This window comes from Nicotiana tomentosiformis, chromosome 6, assembly GCF_000390325.3.
Source record: "Nicotiana tomentosiformis chromosome 6, ASM39032v3, whole genome shotgun sequence".
In the NCBI taxonomy this organism is placed as follows: domain Eukaryota; kingdom Viridiplantae; phylum Streptophyta; class Magnoliopsida; order Solanales; family Solanaceae; genus Nicotiana; species Nicotiana tomentosiformis.
The window spans coordinates 49,047,943-49,075,142 of NC_090817.1; the positions used below are offsets into that span (position 1 = coordinate 49,047,943).

General features: G+C 37.5%; 4 protein-coding genes across 6 annotated transcripts in view; 1 reads left to right on the top strand and 3 right to left on the bottom strand.

Moving 5' to 3' along the window:
* The first annotated feature begins 366 nt into the window (after window positions 1-366).
* Window positions 367-27,200, top strand: part of LOC104106207 (uncharacterized) — a 38,899-nt gene continuing 12,065 nt past the window's right edge. The window contains exons 1-5 of one of the 3 annotated variants that reach the window (XM_070177342.1): window positions 389-758; window positions 1,050-1,291; window positions 1,532-1,633; window positions 2,318-2,459; window positions 2,587-2,633. In XM_070177342.1, coding sequence (XP_070033443.1) covers window positions 1,286-1,291; window positions 1,532-1,633; window positions 2,318-2,459; window positions 2,587-2,633 — 297 coding nt within the window. In that variant the 5' untranslated portion in view covers window positions 389-758; window positions 1,050-1,285. Of the gene's footprint in view, window positions 759-1,049; window positions 1,292-1,531; window positions 1,634-2,317; window positions 2,460-2,586; window positions 2,634-27,200 lie in introns of all 3 variants that reach the window. The other 2 variants (XM_070177343.1, XM_070177341.1) reach the window with 2 other exon arrangements.
* LOC138893451 (uncharacterized) lies at window positions 7,129-8,958 on the bottom strand. The gene is made up of 3 exons (XM_070178059.1): window positions 8,560-8,958; window positions 7,832-8,438; window positions 7,129-7,751 (listed from the first exon to the last, which is right to left on the bottom strand). Exons 1-3 carry the CDS (start codon window positions 8,869-8,871, stop codon window positions 7,129-7,131), a joined length of 1,542 nt encoding a protein of 513 aa, XP_070034160.1. The 5' UTR covers window positions 8,872-8,958.
* On the bottom strand, window positions 13,793-14,738 carry LOC138893312 (uncharacterized). Its single transcript, XM_070177340.1, has 2 exons — window positions 14,659-14,738; window positions 13,793-14,578 (listed from the first exon to the last, which is right to left on the bottom strand). The coding sequence occupies exons 1-2, from the start codon at window positions 14,696-14,698 to the stop codon at window positions 13,866-13,868; spliced, it is 753 nt and encodes a 250-aa protein (XP_070033441.1). The 5' UTR covers window positions 14,699-14,738; the 3' UTR covers window positions 13,793-13,865.
* Window positions 23,050-24,438, bottom strand: LOC104114544 (uncharacterized). Its single transcript, XM_070177339.1, has 3 exons — window positions 23,772-24,438; window positions 23,566-23,684; window positions 23,050-23,480 (listed from the first exon to the last, which is right to left on the bottom strand). Exons 1-3 carry the CDS (start codon window positions 24,412-24,414, stop codon window positions 23,070-23,072), a joined length of 1,173 nt encoding a protein of 390 aa, XP_070033440.1. The 5' UTR covers window positions 24,415-24,438; the 3' UTR covers window positions 23,050-23,069.

Below are 27,200 nucleotides of genomic sequence, written 5' to 3' on the forward strand. Positions count from 1 at the left end.
TTCTTTCGCAAAACCCTAAAGCGAAACAACAATCTTTCATTTTTCACATACTAGAGGTACATATTGGGGTTATTTGCACAAATATGATACTTTTGTGTTACTATTAATTTTTTTTATCTATGGTAAAAAAAGTTTGAGAAAAATATGGGCAAGACTTTTTCTCATGCTGAGTTGGATTTTCCTTAATAATAAGTTATAGTAATCGATAGAAATTTATCACAAATTCTAGTGATCATCAGAAGTATGCTTTGATCTGATTTAGAAAATCAGGAGCATACTTTAAAATTTTAGGGCGGGATAATTTTCTTAAAATATTTCTTAACTGGATCAAAATATAAACCATAGTTTAAAAGAGGTCCATCTATCATAATTTCTTGTACATAGTGGGCAGTGGCCACAGAAAGCCTAAAAAACACCCAAACTGAAACCCATAAACCGATATCCATACCCAAGCCGAAAACAATCAAAATAAATTCTATCCAAATACAATTCGGTCGCGGTTTCCATTCTTCTAACAAGATCTATACTATACTATCTTTTATTATCGTGTATGTGATAATAACACAAAGTTCACCCTTTTTTCTCGCTTTATATATTCCAAGTACTCTGTCATTTAAATCTCTTCAAATTCTAAAACTGAGTTTTAATTTGGGCAAACAAAATTTAAAAGAATGGGAAAAAATCAAGCTTACAAAGCTATGCAGCGAGCGAGGGTTGGTTCTAGCTCAGCCGGACCTGAAGATGTTGATGATGGAATGGTTCGTCCCTTTTCACACTATTCTATTTCAGTTCAACTTCATTCATTTTACTTTTGTGGTTTCATCTTTTGAATATTTGTTTTAGATTTTTATTTGGTTGTAAATTATTGTTGACTTAATAATTTTAGTGCTGCTTTTGCGTATGGTAAGATTTTCAAGATATTATATTATCTTTGACGTTGTGATTAATTGTGTAAAATTATCTGCTTCAGCTTGGTCCGGTGTGGCAGATTTTTTTTTTTATCATTTTCTATTTCCAGTGGTGACATATGGTAATTATACGATGTGTAGGATAAGGTATAAGAATAGTCTTTTGAAAATATTTTGGTGTAAAATGACTTGTGCCAATAAAAGGGATGCATTAAGCTCGCGCTATGTGCGGGATCCGGAGAAGGGCCTCACCACAAGGGTCTACTGTACGCAGCCTTACCGATATGTGAGGAAAATCATTTTCTCCAGACATTGGGAGTGTGAGGAAACGATTTTCTATGTGAAAAATTGTCACCGGAAGTATTGGATCAAGCTTCATGAAGGTAAAAGATAAGAAAAACAATTACTCATTTCATTGATTGTATAAGACAATTAAAGTCTAATTAATTCTGAGTAGCGCTATCTCTAGACTCTAATTATTTTAGTTTGTATTTGTGATGCTTATGTTTTTCTTCAATTTTTTTCCTTAAAGTTTATATAATTGAGCTAACTTTTTCTATTTAGTACGTTGGAGAATTTTCTGTTCCTTGTTTTTGTGCTTTGTCTGATGAGGACTGTCGCAGGTGGATGGTTCTTTTCATACACCAGAGTGGCATGCTGCTCGTTTGGCAAGCCTTAAAACTTCTCATACAGTTACCTGGGAAGAGTTCAAAAAGAAACAGAAGGTAACATACTCAGCCACCTTGATGGTCATAGGAGAGTGTACATATTCTTTGTTTGTAGTTTGCAGTTTTTGCTTACTTGGACTGCATGTCTTCAAATTTGATCAGTGTGTTGCTTTCTGAAGCTAGGGAGAAAATAGAAAGAAAATGTTAGTTGATGTATTAGGTTGTTACATCGAAGTACAGTTATATAAGAAAACATGGTTAAATTTGCTTAATAAACACCATTGTGATTGTCTTAAATGAAACTATGAAAGTAAACATACCTACATGTAGGTACAGTGAGAACACTTAAGAAGCGAACCTTGAAGAAAGATACGAAAAGAGGAACTAAGTATGCTTGGTTATGGTATATTAGTGCTGGATATTTTTTGCAGACACCACTAGCCCTACATACTGAGGAACAACTCCAATATGCAGAATGTGTCTAGATGGCCTTGTTTTAATCACTATGTTGTTTTGTACAACTAGCAAGTAATTGCATGAACATTTGGAGGTTGAATATTTTTAGCTGTTACTAACTACCTGGTTCTTGTAGAACTTCTACATTTTGTGGATGACTACTAGTATTATTTTCTTATAGGAAAAAAAGAAGATTATTTCTATTGTTTCCTGATAATATAGCTGTTCTTTCTTACTCTCTGTGTCTTATTCTGGAGATGCATAATACTAATGATACTCTTTTAGGAAGAAGAAATGAGAAAAGGCGAGCTAGAAGCAGACAAAGATAAAATGATGAGGGAATACAGAGCTCAGCTAGATGCTGAAAGGGCCATCAAGCTCTCTCAGGGGAGGAACCATTCCAGCAGTAAACACAGCCGTAAAAAGGGTAAAGTGTTCTGAAATTGCAGAATGGGACAATTTTCTAGTTCTTTTAGTTATAGTTATATCTTTAGTGTGTTAAATTTCTAATGTCTTAATCAGTTCTTCCTTGACGGTGAAATTCATTGTTGCAGATAAGAAGGACAAAGATACAAAGAAACACAAAAGCAAAAAGAGAAAGGTGAAGATTTTGTTCAATCTAGACCTCTTTCCTTTGCTTGTGAGAATGAAAAGTTGCCGATAATCTTACTTAGGTTAAGCTTGGTTGTCTTTTTATACCATGAAATAAACATGTTTAAAGATCTTTTAGTGCTGTTGGTTTTCTATCCTAAAGTGGCAAGTTGTAGCTACCTGAATCATCTTGCTTAATACCATATCATTTGCATTGCATTTAGATGAAACTAAATATTATTTTTTGGGCTAGAACTTATTTTATAATTGTTCAAATAGAGAAAAAGTTATGTAACTGAAAACAGTGACACCCCTAGTAAAAAGGTGCAAATACCCATTTGTATCTTCGGTGAGAAATTAATTGATCTAATTTTTGGTCGATTAGGGGTTTCACTGGTCTTAGAAACTTAGAATCAGATTCTCCAATAAAGGGTTTGTGGATGGCGGCATTGGTGATTGGGGTCTTGTACTTCCATATCATGGCCAGGTCCTCCTGCCAGTTTTGAGCTTCCTAGTAGCAACTTTTGATTTTCTCTAAGCCATCTAACTTAACTATGCTGTAGCCGATGAAAACAAAAAGAGGAGAATTTTTAGTTTCAGGTGAGATAAAGATTTTCTGCGGTTCTCATTGCTTTCACTTGCTGCTGAATGAATCCTTGATCATTAGACTTATTGATGAGATTTAAAGGACTTTTGAGGTCTGTCTATTATATGTTAACCTGAGCTGTGTGTGCATGTTATAAGAAAATTCAATATAGCATGCTTATGCTTACAATTTCCACCTATATATGGTAAGATGAAATTTCAAAGTGAGAGATTGAATCTGAATTGGTTCAATTTGACAAGAGAGAGTTACTCCCGCGGATGAGCCCCTCCTCTTCCAACCAAAACGTTGGGAGTTCGAGTAAATATAGGGGAAGTGGGAGAACACCATTAAATTCCCTGGGGAGGGGGTTTACCAAATCAACCGAAAAAATGATTTAGTCCTGATTCTTGGTTGTCATTTCTCACGTCTTAAAGTGACCGATTATGTTGTAGGAACAAAACATTGCCCCCTAGGGTTAGTTCACGTGGCAAAGGTTGAGGGTCTTGTGACATAGATCACTGATTCGAGCCCTGTGCCATGCAAACTAAGCCTGGTATTTAAGTGTTGAAGGGTAAAGGGGTCGCATTATCCCCGAGTTTTGAAGGCGGCGGTTGGTCCTAAGAGGTTGGCCCCATATGGATTTCTTGGTCATCAAGAAGAAAAACATGTTGAGAGAAAGGATATGATTATAAGACAAGGGTTATTAGATGATCTATGTGCTTGGAATGAAAGAAATGTCAAAAACATAAATAACCTGGAAAGATTAAAATTGGGAAAATTAGCTAACATATATTTGACTTGATGAGATAAGAAGTAACGCATGCTAATCTTTAAAACTAACAATTGAGAGCTTCTTATGTACTTCAATAAGCGTCTGAACAGGTAATTGCTTGACCAAAAATTTGAACTTACTAAATCTTTCTAGCTATCAGTTATCAATGTTCTATTCTAATTGGTGTCTCTGTAAAATGTTGAACATGCAGTAGCAGTTGAACTAAATGAATTTCCATGAAGAATAGCTTAGCAATTGTCAAATAGTCTGTATACTTTTATCTCCATGTTGAATATATACTAAAAATTTGTACTAGAAACAAATGGAGTGCCTCCCTTGTACAATGGAAGCAAAAAAGAGAGAAGTGTCAACATTGAAACCTAGAACACCTTTAGATGATCTTGTAGATGTTACCCACTAGATTTATTGGTCTGAAATCCTTGATACTGTTTGCCTTGTTCAATAACTGTAATTAAAGAAGAAGCATTACTACTCTTCTCAAATTTTCTTCTAGAACGGAAATGTCTTACTGCACTCATGATTTCTTCTTTATTTATGTTCCAACTTTGATAATTGTCATTAAAGAAGCATTGGTACTCTTCTCAAATTTTCTTCTACAATGGAAATGTCATGATATTTTCTTTATTTATGTTCCAACTTCGATAAAAGAAGTTGTAAAATCGTCAAGGCGTGTACTTTGTCCCCTGCATTGCTGCTAATTACCCTTATATTTCCTTCTCCGTGAACTCTCTCCCCGAACACTCTTATTTCCTCCCGTATGTTGCTAAAATTCACTCCTAGTTTTGGTATCTTCTCTAATTCTTTATACAATTGTCTGTAGAAGACCTTAATAGCTCTCTTACTTCCTCTTTTTCCTCTTACTTTATTTGTCCACCTCAATTATGTTCACAAATCTCTTCTGTTAGTGTAAGCTAATCAATGCAAAATTAACATGGCAGACACAGTCACATTTTTTTAGTCGCAACACCGTTATTTTTTTTTATCTGTTTGCCAATTGTCATATTTGGTAACTCCCCCTTCACTTCTTCATTTTCTCTACCCTTTTTAAATCCATCTTCCCCTCTTTCATTTCTTCCTCTGAGTTCGTTCATTAGACACCTCACCTTTGTTTCTATCCTCCGAAAAACTTTACTGCTCCACTTTCTTACTTCATTTTTAAACAGATATAATTCCCCTGCCAAAGAGAAGTATGGGTGTACTTGGACTCAATCAACTTCCCCACCAATTACCTGCTATTTCCTTAGTTGTGTGCCACGACCACTTCTTTTCAAATCTGAAAATGTTTTCAACCTCTTCCATCCTACTACCACTAGCAAGATGGGTATATGGTCTAATGTGAGCGAGGAAGAGGTACGTGGATGGTCTCTGGAACTGTCTCCTCCCACTCTGTCTAGATAAAAAATTTGTCAGATCTCTGCCAATAACCCATGGAATCTCCCGCCCGTCTTCTACCCTGCAACTCTCCATACACTTCCCACAAAAGATTCTGGTATTTCCCCCTCTTTTAGTTGCAACCACACTAAGAGACCCCCCCACAAATCTCTTCATTCCACGCCCTCCACACATATAACGACTAACATGTGTTTCATAATTGATGAGCATTCCAATCTTTTAGTTCCTTTACTTTTATTTTATCCTTCACCATACCTTCATTACCTGCTTCTCACTTTCGTTGCTCTATGTCAGATAAGAGTTTTATTACTCTTTCCTCAAACCCCTCAAACTCCATCCGGAAGATTCCAGACACAAGAATTTGCATCTGAACTCATGTTGATAAATTATTCCTTTCGTCTTCCTCCCTTCCAACCTTCTTGTTCCTCCTGTCGAGCATTTTCTTATTTCTCCGATTTGTCCCCGATTTTTCCCTTTCATCCACTATCTCACTATCTCCATTTTGCCCTCTGCACAACATTCCGTTCTCCCAACTATTCGTTACTTGACCCATGTTTAACTTAACACTTGCCAGTCATTTCTTTCATCTGAAGAGTCATTTTGCTTTAAGGTACCTTTACAACCATGATGCATAGGGAGGTGCATGTTCTGCTTTTTTGTCTATCAAACTACAGTTTTATACTTTAACAAAGCAATGATGCCTTTAAAAAAACTATTTATACAAGTAGCTAAGTAGAAATAGAAAGGACCTCTGTTCATAACTGTAAGAAATAATACACGGGAAAATATTATGTTATTGATGTACCCTAACTATGATTCAAGTACCCCTATTTATAACAATACACAATACATACGCTACAAATCCTTCTCCGTGAACTCTCTCCCCGAACACTCTTATTTCCTCCCGTATGTTGCTAAAATTCACTCCTAGTTTTGGTATCTTCTCTAATTCTTTATACAATTGTCTGTAGAAGACCTTAATAGCTCTCTTACTTCCTCTTTTTCCTCTTACTTTATTTGTCCACCTCAATTATGTTCACAAATCTCTTCTGTTAGTGTAAGCTAATCAATGCAAAATTAACATGGCAGACACAGTCACATTTTTTTTGTCGCAACACCGTTATTTTTTTTATCTGTTTGCCAATTGTCATATTTGGTAACTCCCCCTTCACTTTTTCATTTTCTCTACCCTTTTTAAATCCATCTTCCCCTCTTTCATTTCTTCCTCTAAGTTCGTTCATTAGACACCTCACCTTTGTTTCTACCCTCCGAAAAATTTTACTGCTCCACTTTCTTACTTCATTTTTAAACAGATATAATTCCCTTGCCAAAGAGAAGTATGGGTGTACTTGGACTCAATCAACTTCCCCACCAATTACCTGCTATTTCCTTAGTTGTGTGCCGCGACCACTTTTTTTCAAATCTGAAAATGTTTTCAACCTCTTCCATCCTACTACCACTAGCAAGATGGGTATATGGTCTAATGTGAGCGAGGAAGAGGTACGTGGATGGTCTCTGGAACTATCTCCTCCCACTCTGTCTAGATAAAAATTTGTCAGATCTCTGCCAATAACCCATGGAATCTCCCGCCCGTCTTCTACCCTGCAACTCTCCATACACTTCCCACAAAAGATTCTGGTATTTCCCTCTTTTTCAGTTGCAACCACACTAAGAGACCCCCCCACAAATCTCTTCATTCCACGCCCTCCACACATATAACGACTAACATGTGTTTCATAATTGATGAGCATTCCAATCTTTTAGTTCCTTCACTTTTATTTTATCCTTCACCATAATCCACACTTCTGAAGCCAAAGTTTCATCTCTAGTGTTCTTGTAAAATAATCCCGGGTTCAGAAGATGGCCTGCTGCATGCAAAGGTCGATGGAGTTGATTCTCCCACCTGATATCAATTATCTCAAAAACTTTCTCATATTTTCTAACATCTCCCTCAAATGACGCTGCAATAGTCTCTTTGGCTCTATCCATAGCCTCATAAAGATAGCCCATTGGTGGTTTTCTCTCCCCATCCACCATACGAAGTACCTTAATCAAAGGACCACCAACTTTAAGAGCCCGAACGACGTCATTCCAGAATGATGGGGAAATAAGAATTTTGGCAGTTTCTTTTCCCGCAACTTCCTTTGCATATCTATTATCTTTCCATTCATTTGAAAGAACTAGCTTTCTCAATTTTTTCTTTTGCAAGTAAAAACTATGCAAAGTTAAGAAAGCCGTTGCAAATCTAGTCTTGGCCGGTCTCACCAAATTTCTTTCATTTGTTAATTTCCTCATCAAATTCAATAACAACGGCCTCTGACTGATGTAAGAATATATCCTGACGGCCTTAGTGAAAACTGTAAAAGTAACAATAACAATTTTATAGTTAATACTTAATAGGATAGGACATAAGTATAAATAACTATATTAAAGTTACCTGAAGCATATGGGTTTTCCTTGAATATGTCACCAAACATCAAGTTGATACAATGGGCAGCACATGGAGTCCAATAAATGTGTGGATACATAGCTTCCATCATCCTACCCGCACTAACATTCTCACTAGCATTATCTGTAACAATTTGTACAACATTTTCCTTTCCAATTTTATCAATAGTCTTTCTAAACAAGCTGTACATTTTGCTTCCATCCGTAGAAGAGTTGCTAGCATCGTGAGATTCAAGAAAAACACTCCCTCTTGGAGAGTTCACCAACACATTTATGATCATTTTTCCATTCCGTGCTGTCCATTTATCCATCATAATGGAACATCCAAACTTGTTCCATTCCACTTTATGCTCCTCAATAATTTGGTCTATCTTCTTCACCTCTTTTTTAAGATGAGTTACTCTAACTTCATGATAGCTAGGAGGCTTCATTCCTGGGCCATATTGTCCTACAGCTTCAATGAATTTATCAAAAGTTTTGTAGTTAACACAGTTGAAAGGAAGCCCTGCATCATACATCCATGCTGCAAAGGCACTTACGGCGCGGTCTCTCAAAATCTTCTTGGCTTCTAAACCTAGACCTTCTTCACCTTTTCCCTTTTTTTGTTGTTTTGCCGAGAAATAAAGATTGAGAGAACCTTTTGTCACTGTACGTGCCGTCGTGGATGACCCACTAGAACTATTTAAAGATATCTTATGAGTTTTTTTGGGGGGGGGCGGGAGGTCTCATTTCACCATCTTCATCCATTTCATCATCTTCATCAATTAGATTCACCGATGCTTCAAAATTCATTTGAGTTCTTGTCACATTTTTCTTATCAACAAACGCTTTTACTTCCTCCCTAACCTCGGGCGGACAAAGGGGACATTGTACTATATTTTTAAATCCACCTATCAAATGTTGCTTGTGACGAGTTATCCTACCATTATATGTTTTTTCACAAAACACACATTTAATTGCGGATCTTGATGAGCCTTGTATAGCATAATTCCAAGCTATATCATTTCGTTTATTACTATCGGATGACATTTCAACGCTGTTTTATTGAAAAAAAAATTATCAAGTCAATATGCAATTAATTCTACTCTATAAGAGACTATAAGTCAATAATTGAAAAAAAAAAAAAAAACGGGGCCTGAAAGAAACAGAAAGTTTGTTAAGAGAAGAAGCAACCTCTGTTATTTTGCAAAAACAGGGCTTCGAAACAACCTCTGTAATTTTGCAAAAACAGAGCTTCAAAACCTCTGTTATTTTGCCAAAACAGAACCAAAAAAATAGAGCACAAAAACAGACCTCTCTTTCTGTTAAGAGAAGAAGAAACCTCTGTATTTTGCTCGAAAAATAGAGCAGAAAACAGACCTCTGTTTCTGTTCTTTTCGACAAAAAACAGAGGAAAAAAAATAGAATGAAGAAGAAGAAGAAGGAGGAGAAAGGAGAAAGAAGAAAGAAGAAAGAAAAAAGAAGAAAGAAGAAAGGAGTAGAAGAAACCTCTGTATTTTGCTCGAAAAATAGAGCAGAAAACAGACCTCTGTTTCTGTTCTTTTCGACAAAAAACAGAGGAAAAAAATAGAAAGAAGAAGAAGAAGAAAGAAGAAGAAAGAAAAAAGAAGAAAGAAGAAAGAAGAAGAAGCATACCTGGACTTTCAATGGCTGGAACCTCAAGCTTCTGAAAGAAGAAGACGATGGCTCGCGAGTTTAGAACGTCAAAGTCTCAAAGAAGCTCTGTTGTTTTGTTCAAGTTGAAGAAGATATGTTGTCAAGCCCTAATCACGACCCTTTTTGTTGAGTCTTTGCTTTTTTTCTTTTTTTTTTTAAAAAAAACAAAAGGCGACGCTATGGTCGCTTCTCGCGACACTGTCGCCTCTCGCCACGCAGGCAGAGGCGAGCGCTATTTCGAAACGCAACGCAATAGAGGCTCTGTGGCGACACTGTCTCGCCTCGCCTCGCCTCACGCTATTAGCGCTGAGGCGAGCGCTATTTATAACACTGCTCTGTCTAGATAAAAATTTGTCAGATCTCTGCCAATAACCCATGGAATCTCCCGCCCGTCTTCTATCCTGCAACTCTCCATACACTTCCCACAAAAGATTCTGGTATTTCCCCCTTTTTCAGTTGCAACCACACTAAGAGACCCCCCCACAAATCTCTTCATTCCACGCCCTCCACACATATAACGACTAACATGTGTTTCATAATTGATGAGCATTCCAATCTTTTAGTTCCTTTACTTTTATTTTATCCTTCACCATACCTTCATTACCTGCTTCTCACTTTCGTTGCTCTATGTCAGATAAGAGTTTTATTACTCTTTCCTCAAACCCCTCAAACTCCATCCGGAAGATTCCGGACACAAGAATTTGCATCTGAACTCATGTTGATAAATTATTCCTTTCGTCTCCCTCCCTTCCAACCTTCTTGTTCCTCCTGTCGAGCATTTTCTTATTTCTCCGATTTGTCCCCGATTTTTCCCTTTCATCTACTATCTCACTATCTCCATTTTGCCCTCTGCACAACATTCCGTTCTCCCAACTATTCGTTACTTGACCCATGTTTAACTTAACACTTGCCAGTCATTTCTTTCATCTGAAGAGTCAATTTGCTTTAAGGTACCTCTACAACCATGATGCATAGGGAGGTGCATGTTCTGCTTTTTTGTCTATCAAACTACAGTTTTATACTTTAACAAAGCAATGATGCCTTTAAAAAAACTATTTATACAAGTAGCTAAGTAGAAATAGAAAGGACCTCTGTTCATAACTGTAAGAAATAATACACGGGAAAATATTATGTTATTGATGTACCCTAACTATGATTCAAGTACCCCTATTTATAACAATACACAGTACCTACGCTACAAATCCTTTCCGTGAACTCTCTCCCCGAACACTCTTATTTCCTCCCGTTTGTTGCTAAAATTCACTCCTAGTTTTGGTATCTTCTCTAATTCTTTATACAATTGTCTGTAGAAGACCTTAATAGCTCTCTTACTTCCTCTTTTTCCTCTTACTTTATTTGTCCACCTAAATCTCTTCTGTTAGTGTAAGCTAATCAATGCAAAATTAACATGGCAGACACAGTCACATTTTTTTAGTCGCAACACCGTTATTTTTTTTTATTTGTTTGCCAATTGTCATATTTGGTAACTCCCCCTTCACTTCTTCATTTTCTCTACCCTTTTTAAATCCATCTTCTCCTCTTTCATTTCTTCCTCTGAGTTCGTTCATTAGACACCTCACCTTTGTTTCTATCCTCCGAAAAACTTTACTGCTCCACTTTCTTACTTCATTTTTAAACCGATATAATTCCCCTGCCAAAGAGAAGTATGGGTGTACTTGGACTCAATCAACTTCCACACCAATTACCTGCTATTTCCTTAGTTGTGTGCCGCGACCACTTCTTTTCAAATCTGAAAATGTTTTCAACCTCTTCCATCCTACTACCACTACCAAGATGGGTATATGGTCTAATGTGAGCGAGGAAGAGGTACGTGGATGGTCTCTGGAACTGTCTCCTCCCACTCTGTCTAGATAAAAATTTGTCAGATCTCTGCCAATAACCCATGGAATCTCCCGCCCGTCTTCTACCCTGCAACTCTCCATACACTTCCCACAAAAGATTCTGGTGTTTCCCCCTTTTTCAGTTGGAACCACACTAAGAGACCCCCCCACAAATCTCTTCATTCCACGCCCTCCACACATATAACGACTAACATGTGTTTCATAATTGATGAGCATTCCAATCTTTTAGTTCCTTCACTTTTATTTTATCCTTCACCATACCTTCATTACCTGCTTCTCACTTTCGTTGCTCTATGTCAGATAAGAGTTTTATTACTCTTTCCTCAAACCCCTCAAACTCCATCCGGAAGATTCCGGACACAAGAATTTGCATCTGAACTCATGTTGATAAATTATTCCTTTCGTCTCCCTCCCTTCCAACCTTCTTGTTCCTCCTGTCGAGCATTTTCTTATTTCTCCGATTTGTCCCCGATTTTTCCCTTTCATCCACTATCTTACTATCTCCATTTTGCCCTCTGCACAACATTCTGTTCTCCCAACTATTCGTTAATTGACCCATGTTTAACTTAACACTTGCCAGTCATTTCTTTCATCTGAAGAGTCATTTTGCTTTAAGGTACCTTTACAACCATGATGCATAGGGAGGTGCATGTTCTGCTTTTTTGTCTATCAAACTACAGTTTTATACTTTAACAAAGCAATGATGCCTTTAAAAAAACTATTTATACAAGTAGCTAAGTAGAAATAGAAAGGACCTCTGTTCAGAACTGTGAGAAATAATACACGCGAAAATATTATGTTATTGATGTACCCTAACTATGATTCAAGTACCCCTATTTATAACAATACACAATATCTACGCTACAAATCCTCCTCCGTGAACTCTCTCCCCGAACACTCTTATTTCCTCCCGTATGTTGCTAAAATTCACTCCTAGTTTTGGTATCTTCTCTAATTCTTTATACAATTGTCTGTAGAAGACCTTAATAGCTCTCTTACTTCCTCTTTTTCCTCTTACTTTATTTGTCCACCTCAATTATGTTCACAAATCTCTTCTGTTAGTGTAAGCTAATCAATACAAAATTAACATGGCAGACACAGTCACATTTTTTTAGTCGCAACACCGTTATTTGTTTTTATCTGTTTGCCAATTGTCATATTTGGTAACTCCCCCTTCACTTCTTCATTTTCTCTACCCTTTTTAAATCCATCTTCCCCTCTTTCATTTCTTCCTCTGAGTTCGTTCATTAGACACCTCACCTTTGTTTCTACCCTCCGAAAAACTTTACTGCTCCACTTTCTTACTTCATTTTTAAACAGATATAATTCCCCTGCCAAAGAGAAGTATGGGTGTACTTGGATTCAATCAACTTCCACACCAATTACCTGCTATTTCCTTAGTTGTGTGCCGCGACCACTTCTTTTCAAATCTGAAAATGTTTTCAACCTCTTCCATCCTACTACCACTAGCAAGATGGGTATATGGTCTAATGTGAGCGAGGAAGAGGTACGTGGATGGTCTCTGGAACTGTCTCCTCCCACTCTGTCTCAGTGTTTTGGATAGCGTGCGGCGACAAATAGCGACGAGGGCCCGCTTCACTGAGGCGAGAGGCGCGCAGCGAAGCGCTCGCCTTTTTGATGTGAAGCGACAATTTATACAAAAACATAAAATATTATATACATATAACTAAAAACTCAATAACAATAATATATTAATAAATATATCATTCAAAAATTAAAGACTCAATAGATAGTCATAGACTCATAGTAGATTCATAAACTAAAGTGTAATAGTCTAAAACAAGCAACGTCTATTCTTCTTCATGATTTTCAAATTCTACAACTTCATGAATGTTAGCATTATATTGGCTATCATCTTCTTCATCCTCGGAGTTTTCATCAATTAGGGACTGGCTTGAACTTGCTACTCCCTTTCCCTTGTAACTTGAAGAACTCCCTCTAAGACCATAGATATTCTCCTCAACTCCAACCGCCATAGAAACAGTACCCCAATCAAGATCATCTCCTTCATACACTTGTTCATCTTCATGATTTTGGGGGGCTCCAGTTAACCATTCATTTGCCTCGTCAATGTTGTCCAACAAAATTGGATCAATGGTATCGCGAGCTTCATAACGTCGCCTCAATGTTCTATTGTATTTAATATACACTAGATCATTGAGACGCGATAGCTCAAGCCTATTCCTTTTCTTGGAGTGAATCTGCGCATAAGTTGTTTAGATTAATTAATCGATACTAATAATAATACAATATAAAATATATTAATATAATAAATCTACTTCTTACATGCTCAAATACGCTCCAATTTCTCTCGCATCCAGATGCACTACAAGTTAGGCTTAGTACTTTGATGGCAAACTTTTGCAAGTTTGGAGTTTGATGTCCAAATTGCTTCCACCATTTAACTATAGAAAAATATTTTAAAAGTTAATAAGTATAAATCAAATAAATTAATTTAAAGTTATAAGGATATCTATATTAAAGTTAGTTACCTGGCGACCTTATGTCTCTGGCTCTAATGGCCGCTTGTAAACCAAATAGGCCCTCTGCTTGTGAGTACCTACCAAACTCCTCCCCTATTTGATCTATCGTCGCTGAATTAGGGACCAACTTCTCAAGACATGCATGGTATCCAATCCACACCTCTGAAGCCAAAGTTTCATCTCTAGTGTTCTTGTAAAATAATCCCGGGTTCAGAAGATGGCCTGCTGCATGCAAAGGTCGATGGAGTTGATTCTCCCACCTGATATCAATTATCTCAAAAACTTTCTCATATTTTCTAACATCTCCCTCAAATGACGCTGCAATAGTTTCTTTGGCTCTATCCATAGCCTCATAAAGATAGCCCATTGGTGGTTTTCTCTCCCCATCCACCATACGAAGTACCTTAATCAAAGGACCACCAACTTTAAGAGCCCGAACGACGTCATTCCAGAATGATGGAGAAATAAGAACTTTGGCAGTTTCTTTTCCCGCAACTTCCTTTGCATATCTATTATCTTTCCATTCATTTGAAAGAACTAGCTTTCTCAATTTTTTCTTTTGCAAGTAAAAACTATGCAAAGTTAAGAAAGCCGTTGCAAATCTAGTCTTGGCCGGTCTCACCAAATTTCTTTCATTTGTGAATTTCCTCATCAAATTCAACAACAACGGCCTCTGACTGATGTAAGAATATATCCTGACGGCCTTAGTGAAAACTGTAAAAGTAACAATAACAATTTTATAGTTAATACTTAATAGGATAGGACATAAGTATAAATAACTATATTAAAGTTACCTGAAGCATATGGGTTTTCCTTGAATATGTCACCAAACATCAAGTTGATACAATGGGCAGCACATGGAGTCCAATAAATGCGTGGATACATAGCTTCCATCATCCTACCCGCACTAACATTCTCACTAGCATTATCTGTAACAATTTGTACAACATTTTCCTTTCCAATTTTATCAATAGTCTTTCTAAACAAGCTGTACATTTTGCTTCCATCCATAGAAGAGTTGCTAGCATCGTGAGATTCAAGAAAAACACTCCCTCTTGGAGAGTTCACCAACACATTTATGATCATTTTTCCATTCCGTGCTGTCCATTTATCCATCATAATGGAACATCCAAACTTGTTCCATTCCACTTTATGCTCCTCAATAATTTGGTCTATCTTCTTCACCTCTTTTTTAAGATGAGTTACTCTAACTTCATGATAGCTAGGAGGCTTCATTCCTGGGCCATATTGTCCTACAGCTTCAATGAATTTATCAAAAGTTTTGTAGTTAACACAGTTGAAAGGAAGCCCTGCATCATACATCCATGCTGCAAAGGCACTTACGGCGCGGTCTCTCAAAATCTTCTTGGCTTCTAAACCTAGACCTTCTTCACCTTTTCCCTTTTCTTGTTGTTTTGCCGAGAAATAAAGATTGAGAGGACCTTTTGTCACTGTACGTGCCGTCGTGGATGACCCACTAGAACTATTTGAAGATATCTTATGAGTTTTTTGGGGGGGGAGGTCTCATTTCACCATCTTCATCCATTTCATCATCTTCATCAATTAGATTCACCGATGCTTCAAAATTCATTTGAGTTCTTGTCACATTTTTCTTATCAACAAACGCTTTTACTTCCTCCCTAACCTCGGGCGGACAAAGGGGACATTGTACTACATTTTTAAATCCACCTATCAAATGTTGCTTGTGACGAGTTATCCCACCATTATATGTTTTTTCACAAAACACACATTTAATTGCGGATCTTGATGAGCCTTGTATAGCATAATTCCAAGCTATATCATTTCGTTTATTACTATCGGATGACATTTCAACGCTGTTTTATTGAAAAAAAAATTATCAAGTCAATATGCAATTAATTCTACTCTATAAGAGACTATAAGTCAATAATTGAAAAAAAAAAAAACGGGGCCTGAAAGAAACAGAAAGTTTGTTAAGAGAAGAAGCAACCTCTGTTATTTTGCAAAAACAGGGCTTCGAAACAACCTCTGTAATTTTGCAAAAACAGAGCTTTAAAACCTCTGTTATTTTGCCAAAACAGAACCAAAAAAAATAGAGCACAAAAACAGACCTCTCTTTCTGTTAAGAGAAGAAGAAACCTCTGTATTTTGCTCGAAAAATAGAGCAGAAAACAGACCTCTGTTTCTGTTCTTTTCGACAAAAAACAGGAAAAAAAATAGGAAGAAGAAGAAGAAGAAGGAGAAAGGAGAAAGAAGAAAGAAGAAAGAAAAAAGAAGAAAGAAGAAAGGAGAAGAAGAAACCTCTGTATTTTGCTCGAAAAATAGAGCAGAAAACAGACCTCTGTTTCTGTTCTTTTCGACAAAAAACAGAGGAAAAAAAATAGAAAGAAGAAGAAGAAGAAAGAAGAAGAAAGAAAAAAGAAGAAAGAAGAAATGAGAAGAAGCATACCTGGACTTTCAATGGCTGGAACCTCAAGCTTCTGAAAGAAGAAGACGATGGCTCGCGAGTTTAGAACGTCAAAGTCTCAAAGAAGCTCTGTTGTTTTGTTCAAGTTGAAGAAGATATGTTGTCAAGCCCTAATCACGACCCTTTTTGTTGAGTCTTTGCTTTTTTTCTTTTTTTTTTAAAAAAACAAAAGGCGACGCTATGGTCGCTTCTCGCGACACTGTCGCCTCTCGCCACGCAGGCAGAGGCGAGCGCTATTTCGAAACGCAACGCAACAGTGGCTCTGTGGCGACACTGTCTCGCCTCGCCTCGCCTCACGCTATTAGCGCTGAGGCGAGCGCTATTTATAACACTGCTCTGTCTAGATAAAAATTTGTCAGATCTCTGCCAATAACCCATGGAATCTCCCGCCCGTCTTCTATCCTGCAACTCTCCATACACTTCCCACAAAAGATTCTGGTATTTCCCCCTTTTTCAGTTGCAACCACACTAAGAGACCCCCCCACAAATCTCTTCATTCCACGCCCTCCACACATATAACGACTAACATGTGTTTCATAATTGATGAGCATTCCAATCTTTTAGTTCCTTTACTTTTATTTTATCCTTCACCATACCTTCATTACCTGCTTCTCACTTTCGTTGCTCTATGTCAGATAAGAGTTTTATTACTCTTTCCTCAAACCCCTCAAACTCCATCCGGAAGATTCCGGACACAAGAATTTGCATCTGAACTCATGTTGATAAATTATTCCTTTCGTCTCCCTCCCTTCCAACCTTCTTGTTCCTCCTGTCGAGCATTTTCTTATTTCTCCGATTTGTCCCCGATTTTTCCCTTTCATCTACTATCTCACTATCTCCATTTTGCCCTCTGCACAACATTCCGTTCTCCCAACTATTCGTTACTTGACCCATGTTTAACTTAACACTTGCCAGTCATTTCTTTCATCTGAAGAGTCAATTTGCTTTAAGGTACCTCTACAACCATGATGCATAGGGAGGTGCATGTTCTGCTTTTTTGTCTATCAAACTACAGTTTTATACTTTAACAAAGCAATGATGCCTTTAAAAAAACTATTTATACAAGTAGCTAAGTAGAAATAGAAAGGACCTCTGTTCATAACTGTAAGAAATAATACACGGGAAAATATTATGTTATTGATGTACCCTAACTATGATTCAAGTACCCCTATTTATAACAATACACAGTACCTACGCTACAAATCCTTTCCGTGAACTCTCTCCCCGAACACTCTTATTTCCTCCCGTTTGTTGCTAAAATTCACTCCTAGTTTTGGTATCTTCTCTAATTCTTTATACAATTGTCTGTAGAAGACCTTAATAGCTCTCTTACTTCCTCTTTTTCCTCTTACTTTATTTGTCCACCTAAATCTCTTCTGTTAGTGTAAGCTAATCAATGCAAAATTAACATGGCAGACACAGTCACATTTCTTTAGTCGCAACACCGTTATTTTTTTTTTATCTGTTTGCCAATTATCATATTTGGTAACTCCCCCTTCACTTCTTCATTTTCTCTACCCTTTTTAAATCCATCTTCCCCTCTTTCATTTCTTCCTCTGAGTTCGTTCATTAGACACCTCACCTTTGTTTCTACCCTCCGAAAAACTTTACTGCTCCACTTTCTTACTTCATTTTTAAACAGATATAATTCCCCTGCCAAAGAGAAGTATAGGTGTACTTGGACTCAATCAACTTCCCCACCAATTACCTGCTATTTCCTTAGTTGTGTGACGCGACCACTTCTTTTCAAATCTGAAAATGTTTTCAACCTCTTCCATCCTACTACCACTAGCAAGATGGGTATATGGTCTAATGTGAGCGAGGAAGAGGTACGTGGATGGTCTCTGGAACTGTCTCCTCCCACTCTGTCTAGATAAAAAATTTGTCAGATCTCTGCCAATAACCCATGGAATCTCCCGCCCGTCTTCTACCCTGCAACTCTCCATACACTTCCCACAAAAGATTCTGGTATTTCCCCCTCTTTTAGTTGCAACCACACTAAGAGACCCCCCCACAAATCTCTTCATTCCACGCCCTCCACACATATAACGACTAACATGTGTTTCATAATTGATGAGCATTCCAATCTTTTAGTTCCTTCACTTTTATTTTATCCTTCACCATACCTTCATTACCTGCTTCTCACTTTCGTTGCTCTATGTCAGATAAGAGTTTTATTACTCTTTCCTCAAACCCCTCAAACTCCATCCGGAAGATTCCGGACACAAGAATTTGCATCTGAACTCATGTTGATAAATTATTCCTTTCGTCTCCCTCCCTTCCAACCTTCTTGTTCCTCCTGTCGAGCATTTTCTTATTTCTCTGATTTGTCCTCGATTTTTCCCTTTCATCCACTATCTTACTATCTCCATTTTGCCCTCTGCACAACATTCCGTTCTCTCAACTATTCGTTACTTGACCCATGTTTAACTTAACACTTGCCAGTCATTTCTTTCATCTGAAGAGTCAATTTGCTTTAAGGTACCTCTACAACCATGATGCATAGGGAGGTGCATGTTCTGCTTTTTTGTCTATCAAGCTACAATTTTATAGTTTAACAAAGCAATGATGCCTTTAAAAAAACTATTTATACAAGTAGCTAAGTAGAAATAGAAAGGACCTCTGTTCATAACTGTAAGAAATAATACACGGGAAAATATTATGTTATTGATGTACCCTAACTATGATTCAAGTACCCCTATTTATAACAATCCACAATACCTATGCTACAAATCCTTTTCCGTGAACTCTCTCCCCGAACACTCTTATTTCCTCCCGTTTGTTGCTAAAATTCACTCCTAGTTTTGGTATCTTCTCTAATTCTTTATACAATTGTCTGTAGAAGACCTTAATAGCTCTCTTACTTCCTCTTTTTCCTCTTACTTTATTTGTCCACCTCAATTATGTTCACAAATCTCTTCTGTTAGTGTAAGCTAATCAATGCAAAATTAACATGGCAGACACAGTCACATTTTTTTAGTCGCAACACCGTTATTTTTTTTTATCTGTTTGCCAATTGTCATATTTGGTAACTCCCCCTTCACTTCTTCATTTTCTCTACCCTTTTTAAATCCATCTTCTCCTCTTTCATTTCTTCCTCTGAGTTCGTTCATTAGACACCTCACCTTTGTTTCTACCCTCCGAAAAACTTTACTGCTCCACTTTCTTACTTCATTTTTAAACAGATATAATTCCCTTGCCAAAGAGAAGTATGGGTGTACTTGGACTCAATCAACTTCCCCGCCAATTACCTGCTATTTCCTTAGTTGTGTGCCGCGACCACTTTTTTTCAAATCTGAAAATGTTTTCAACCTCTTCCATCATACTACCACTAGCAAGATGGGTATATGGTCTAATGTGAGCGAGGAAGAGGTACGTGGATGGTCTCTGGAACTGTCTCCTCCCACTCTGTCTAGATAAAAAATTTGTCAGATCTCTGCCAATAACCCATGGAATCTCCCGCCCGTCTTCTACCCTGCAACTCTCCATACACTTCCCACAAAAGATTTTGGTATTTCCCCCTTTTTTAGTTGCAACCACACTAAGAGACCCCCCCACAAATCTCTTCATTCCACGCCCTCCACACATATAACGACTAACATGTGTTTCATAATTGATGAGCATTCCAATCTTTTAGTTCCTTTACTTTTATTTTATCCTTCACCATACCTTCATTACCTACTTCTCACTTTCGTTGCTCTATGTCAGATAAGAATATTATTACTCTTTCCTCAAACCCCTCAAACTCCATCCGGAAGATTCCGGACACAAGAATTTGCATCTGAACTCATGTTGATAAATTATTCCTTTCGTCTCCCTCCCTTCCAACCTTCTTGTTCCTCCTGTCGAGCATTTTCTTATTTCTCCGATTTGTCCCCGATTTTTCCCTTTCATCCACTATCTTACTATCTCCATTTTGCCCTCTGCACAACATTCTGTTCTCCCAACTATTCGTTACTTGACCCATGTTTAACTTAACACTTGCCAGTCATTTCTTTCATCTGAAGAGTCATTTTGCTTTAAGGTACCTTTACAACCATGATGCATAGGGAGGTGCATGTTCTGCTTTTTTGTCTATCAAACTACAGTTTTATACTTTAACAAAGCAATGATGCCTTTAAAAAAACTATTTATACAAGTAGCTAAGTAGAAATAGAAAGGACCTCTGTTCTGAACTGTGAGAAATAATACACGGGAAAATATTATGTTATTGATGTACCCTAACTATGATTCAAGTACCCCTATTTATAACAATACACAATACCTACGCTACAAATCCTCCTCCGTGAACTCTCTCCCCGAACACTCTTATTTCCTCCCGTATGTTGCTAAAATTCACTCCTAGTTTTGGTATCTTCTCTAATTCTTTATACAATTGTCTGTAGAAGACCTTAATAGCTCTCTTACTTCCTCTTTTTCCTCTTACTTTATTTGTCCACCTCAATTATGTTCACAAATCTCTTCTGTTAGTGTAATCTAATCAATACAAAATTAACATGGCAGACACAGTCACATTTTTTTAGTCGCAACACCGTTATTTTTTTTATCTGTTTGCCAATTGTCATATTTGGTAACTCCCCCTTCACTTCTTCATTTTCTCTACCCTTTTTAAATCCATCTTCCCCTCTTTCATTTCTTCCTCTAAGTTCGTTCATTAGACACCTCACCTTTGTTTCTACCCTCCGAAAAACTTTACTGCTCCACTTTCTTACTTCATTTTTAAACAGATATAATTCCCTTGCCAAAGAGAAGTATGGGTGTACTTGGACTCAATCAACTTCCCCACCGATTACCTGCTATTTCCTTAGTTGTGTGCCGCGACCACTTTTTTTCAAATCTGAAAATGTTTTCAACCTCTTCCATCCTACTACCACTAGCAAGATGGGTATATGGTCTAATGTGAGCGAGGAAGAGGTACGTGGATGGTCTCTGGAACTGTCTCCTCCCACTCTGTCTAGATAAAAAATTTGTCAGATCTCTGCCAATAACCCATGGAATCTCCCGCCCGTCTTCTACCCTGCAACTCTCCATACACTTCCCACAAAAGATTCTGGTATTTCCCTTTTTTAGTTGCAACCACACTAAGAGACCCCCCCACAAATCTCTTCATTCCACGCCCTCCACACATATAACGACTAACATGTGTTTCATAATTGATGAGCATTCCAATCTTTTAGTTCCTTTACTTTTATTTTATCCTTCACCATACCTTCATTACCTGCTTCTCACTTTCGTTGCTCTATGTCAGATAAGAGTTTTATTACTCTTTCCTCAAACCCCTCAAACTCCATCCGGAAGATTCCGGACACAAGAATTTGCATCTGAACTCATGTTGATAAATTATTCCTTTCGTCTCCCTCTCTTCCAACCTTCTTGTTCCTCCTGTCGAGCATTTTCTTATTTCTCCGATTTGTCCCCGATTTTTCCCTTTCATCCACTATCTTACTATCTCCATTTTGCCCTCTGCACAACATTCTGTTCTCCCAACTATTCGTTACTTGACCCATGTTTAACTTAACACTTGCCAGTCATTTCTTTCATCTGAAGAGTCATTTTGCTTTAAGGTACCTTTACAACCATGATGCATAGGGAGGTGCATGTTCTGCTTTTTTGTCTATCAAACTACAGTTTTATACTTTAACAAAGCAATGATGCCTTTAAAAAAACTATTTATACAAGTAGCTAAGTAGAAATAGAAAGGACCTCTGTTCAGAACTGTGAGAAATAATACACGGGAAAATATTATGTTATTGATGTACCCTAACTATGATTCAAGTATCCCTATTTATAACAATACACAATATCTACGCTACAAATCCTCCTCCGTGAACTCTCTCCCCGAACACTCTTATTTCTTCCCGTATGTTGCTAAAATTCGCTCCTAGTTTTGGTATCTTCTCTAATTCTTTATACAATTGTCTGTAGAAGACCTTAATAGCTCTCTTACTTCCTCTTTTTCCTCTTACTTTATTTGTCCACCTCAATTATGTTCACAAATCTCTTCTGTTAGTGTAAGCTAATCAATGCAAAATTAACATGGCAGACACAGTCACATTTTTTTAGTCGCAACACCGTTATTTTTTTTTATCTGTTTGCCAATTGTCATATTTGGTAACTCCCCCTTCACTTCTTCATTTTCTCTACCCTTTTTAAATCCATCTTCCCCTCTTTCATTTCTTCCTCTGAGTTCGTTCATTAGACACCTCACCTTTGTTTCTACCCTCCGAAAAACTTTACTGCTCCACTTTCTTACTTCATTTTTAAACAGATATAATTCCCCTGCCAAAGAGAAGTATGGGTGTACTTGGACTCAATCAACTTCCCCACCAATTACCTGCTATTTCCTTAGTTGTGTGACGCGACCACTTCTTTTCAAATCTGAAAATGTTTTCAACCTCTTCCATCCTACTACCACTAGCAAGATGGGTATATGGTCTAATGTGAGCGAGGAAGAGGTACGTGGATGGTCTCTGGAACTGTCTCCTCCCACTCTGTCTCAGTGTTTTGGATAGCGGGCGGCGACAAATAGCGACGAGGGCCCGCTTCACTGAGGCGAGAGGCGCGTAGCGAAGCGCTCGCCTTTTTGATGTGAAGCGACAATTTATACAAAAACATAAAATATTATATACATATAACTAAAAACTCAATAACAATAGTATATTAATAAATATATTATTCAAAAATTAAAGACTCAATAGATAGTCATAGACTCATAGTAGATTCATAAACTAAAGTCTAATAGTCTAAAACAAGCAACGTCTATTCTTCTTCAAGATTTTCAAATTCTACAACTTCATGAATGTTAGCATTATATTGGCTATCATCTTCTTCATCCTCGGAGTTTTCATCAATTAGGGACCGGCTTGAACTTGCTACTCCCTTTCCCTTGTAACTTGAAGAACTCCCTCTAAGACCATAGATATTCTCCTCAACTCCAATCGCCATAGAAACAGTACCCCAATCAAGATCATCTCCTTCATACACTTGTTCATCTTCATGATTTTGGGGGGCTCCAGTTAACCATTCATTTGCCTCGTCAATGTTGTCCAACAAAATTGGATCAATGGTATCGCGAGCTTCATAACGTCGCCTCAATGTTCTATTGTATTTAATATACACTAGATCATTGAGACGCGATAGCTCAAGCCTATTCCTTTTCTTGGAGTGAATCTGCGCATAAGTTGTTTAGATTAATTAATCGATACTAATAATAATACAATATAAAATATATTAATATAATAAATCTACTTCTTACATGCTCAAATACGCTCCAATTTCTCTCGCATCCAGATGCACTACAAGTTAGGCTTAGTACTTTGATGGCAAACTTTTGCAAGTTTGGAGTTTGATGTCCAAATTGCTTCCACCATTCAACTATAGAAAAATATTTTAAAAGTTAATAAGTATAAATCAAATAAATTAATTTAAAGTTATAAGGATATCTATATTAAAGTTAGTTACCTGGCGACCTTATGTCTCTGGCTCTAATGGCCGCTTGTAAACCAAATAGGCCCTCTGCTTGTGAGTACCTACCAAACTCCTCCCCTATTTGATCTATCGTCGCTGAATTAGGGACCAACTTCTCAAGACATGCATGGTATCCAATCCACACCTCTGAAGCCAAAGTTTCATCTCTAGTGTTCTTGTAAAATAATCCCGGGTTCAGAAGATGGCCTGCTGCATGCAAAGGTCGATGGAGTTGATTCTCCCACCTGATATCAATTATCTCAAAAACTTTCTCATATTTTCTAACATCTCCCTCAAATGACGCTGCAATAGTCTCTTTGGCTCTATCCATAGCCTCATAAAGATAGCCCATTGGTGGTTTTCTCTCCCCATCCACCATACGAAGTACCTTAATCAAAGGACCACCAACTTTAAGAGCCCGAACGACGTCATTCCAGAATGATGGAGAAATAAGAACTTTGGCAGTTTCTTTTCCCGCAACTTCCTTTGCATATCTATTATCTTTCCATTCATTTGAAAGAACTAGCTTTCTCAATTTTTTCTTTTGCAAGTAAAAACTATGCAAAGTTAAGAAAGCAGTTGCAAATCTAGTCTTGGCCGGTCTCACCAAATTTCTTTCATTTGTGAATTTCCTCATCAAATTCAACAACAACGGCCTCTGACTGATGTAAGAATATATCCTGATGGCCTTAGTGAAAACTGTAAAAGTAACAATAACAATTTTATAGTTAATACTTAATAGGATAGGACATAAGTATAAATAACTATATTAAAGTTACCTGAAGCATATGGGTTTTCCTTGAATATGTCACCAAACATCAAGTTGATACAATGGGCAGCACATGGAGTCCAATAAATGTGTGGATACATAGCTTCCATCATCCTACCCGCACTAACATTCTCACTAGCATTATCTGTAACAATTTGTACAACATTTTCCTTTCCAATTTTATCAATAGTCTTTCTAAACAAGCTGTACATTTTGCTTCCATCCGTAGAAGAGTTGCTAGCATCGTGAGATTCAAGAAAAACACTCCCTCTTGGAGAGTTCACCAACACATTTATGATCATTTTTCCATTCCGTGCTGTCCATTTATCCATCATAATGGAACATCCAAACTTGTTCCATTCCACTTTATGCTCCTCAATAATTTGGTCTATCTTCTTCACCTCTTTTTTAAGATGAGTTACTCTAACTTCATGATAGCTAGGAGGCTTCATTCCTGGGCCATATTGTCCTACAGCTTCAATGAATTTATCAAAAGTTTTGTAGTTAACACAGTTGAAAGGAAGCCCTGCATCATACATCCATGCTGCAAAGGCACTTACGGCGCGGTCTCTCAAAATCTTCTTGGCTTCTAAACCTAGACCTTCTTCACCTTTTCCCTTTTCTTGTTGTTTTGCCGAGAAATAAAGATTGAGAGGACCTTTTGTCACTGTACGTGCCGTCGTGGATGACCCACTAGAACTATTTGAAGATATCTTATGAGTTTTTTTGTGGGGGGGGGAGGTCTCATTTCACCATCTTCATCCATTTCATCATCTTCATCAATTAGATTCACCGATGCTTCAAAATTCATTTGAGTTCTTGTCACATTTTTCTTATCAACAAACGCTTTTACTTCCTCCCTAACCTCGGGCGGACAAAGGGGACATTGTACTACATTTTTAAATCCGCCTATCAAATGTTGCTTGTGACGAGTTATCCCACCATTATATGTTTTTTCACAAAACACACATTTAATTGCGGATCTTGATGAGCCTTGTATAGCATAATTCCAAGCTATATCATTTCGTTTATTACTATCGGATGACATTTCAACGCTGTTTTATTGAAAAAAAAATTATCAAGTCAATATGCAATTAATTCTACTCTATAAGAGACTATAAGTCAATAATTGAAAAAAAAAAAAAAAAGGGGCCTGAAAGAAACAGAAAGTTTGTTAAGAGAAGAAGCAACCTCTGTTATTTTGCAAAAACAGGGCTTCGAAACAACCTCTGTAATTTTGCAAAAACAGAGCTTCAAAACCTCTGTTATTTTGCCAAAACAGAACCAAAAAAAATAGAGCACAAAAACAGACCTCTCTTTCTGTTAAGAGAAGAAGAAACCTCTGTATTTTGCTCGAAAAATAGAGCAGAAAACAGACCTCTGTTTCTGTTCTTTTCGACAAAAAACAGAGGAAAAAAAATAGAAAGAAGAAGAAGAAGAAGAAGGAGAAAGGAGAAAGAAGAAAGAAGAAAGAAAAAAGAAGAAAGAAGAAAGGAGAAGAAGAAACCTCTGTATTTTGCTCGAAAAATAGAGCAGAAAACAGACCTCTGTTTCTGTTCTTTTCGACAAAAAACAGAGGAAAAAAAATAGAAAGAAGAAGAAGAAGAAGAAAGAAGAAAGAAAAAAGAAGAAAGAAGAAAGGAGAAGAAGCATACCTGGACTTTCAATGGCTGGAACCTCAAGCTTCTGAAAGAAGAAGACGATGGCTCGCGAGTTTAGAACGTCAAAGTCTCAAAGAAGCTCTGTTGTTTTGTTCAAGTTGAAGAAGATATGTTGTCAAGCCCTAATCACGACCCTTTTTGTTGAGTCTTTGCTTTTTTTCTTTTTTTTTTAAAAAAAACAAAAGGCGACGCTATGGTCGCTTCTCGCGACATTGTCGCCTCTCGCCACGCAGGCAGAGGCGAGCGCTATTTCAAAACGCAACGCAATAGAGGCTCTGTGGCGACACTGTCTCGCCTCGCCTCGCCTCACGCTATTAGCGCTGAGGCGAGCGCTATTTATAACACTGCTCTGTCTAGATAAAAATTTGTCAGATCTCTGCCAATAACCCATGGAATCTCCCGCCCGTCTTCTATCCTGCAACTCTCCATACACTTCCCACAAAAGATTCTGGTATTTCCCCCTTTTTCAGTTGCAACCACACTAAGAGACCCCCCCACAAATCTCTTCATTCCACGCCCTCCACACATATAACGACTAACATGTGTTTCATAATTGATGAGCATTCCAATCTTTTAGTTCCTTTACTTTTATTTTATCCTTCACCATACCTTCATTACCTGCTTCTCACTTTCGTTGCTCTATGTCAGATAAGAGTTTTATTACTCTTTCCTCAAACCCCTCAAACTCCATCCGGAAGATTCCGGACACAAGAATTTGCATCTGAACTCATGTTGATAAATTATTCCTTTCGTCTCCCTCCCTTCCAACCTTCTTGTTCCTCCTGTGGAGCATTTTCTTATTTCTCCGATTTGTCCCCGATTGTTCCCTTTCATCCACTATCTTACTATCTCCATTTTGCCCTCTGCACAACATTCCGTTCTCTCAACTATTCGTTACTTGACCCATTTTTAAATTAACACTTGCCAGTCATTTCTTTCATCTGAAGAGTCATTTTGCTTTAAGGTACCTTTACAACCATGATGCATAGGGAG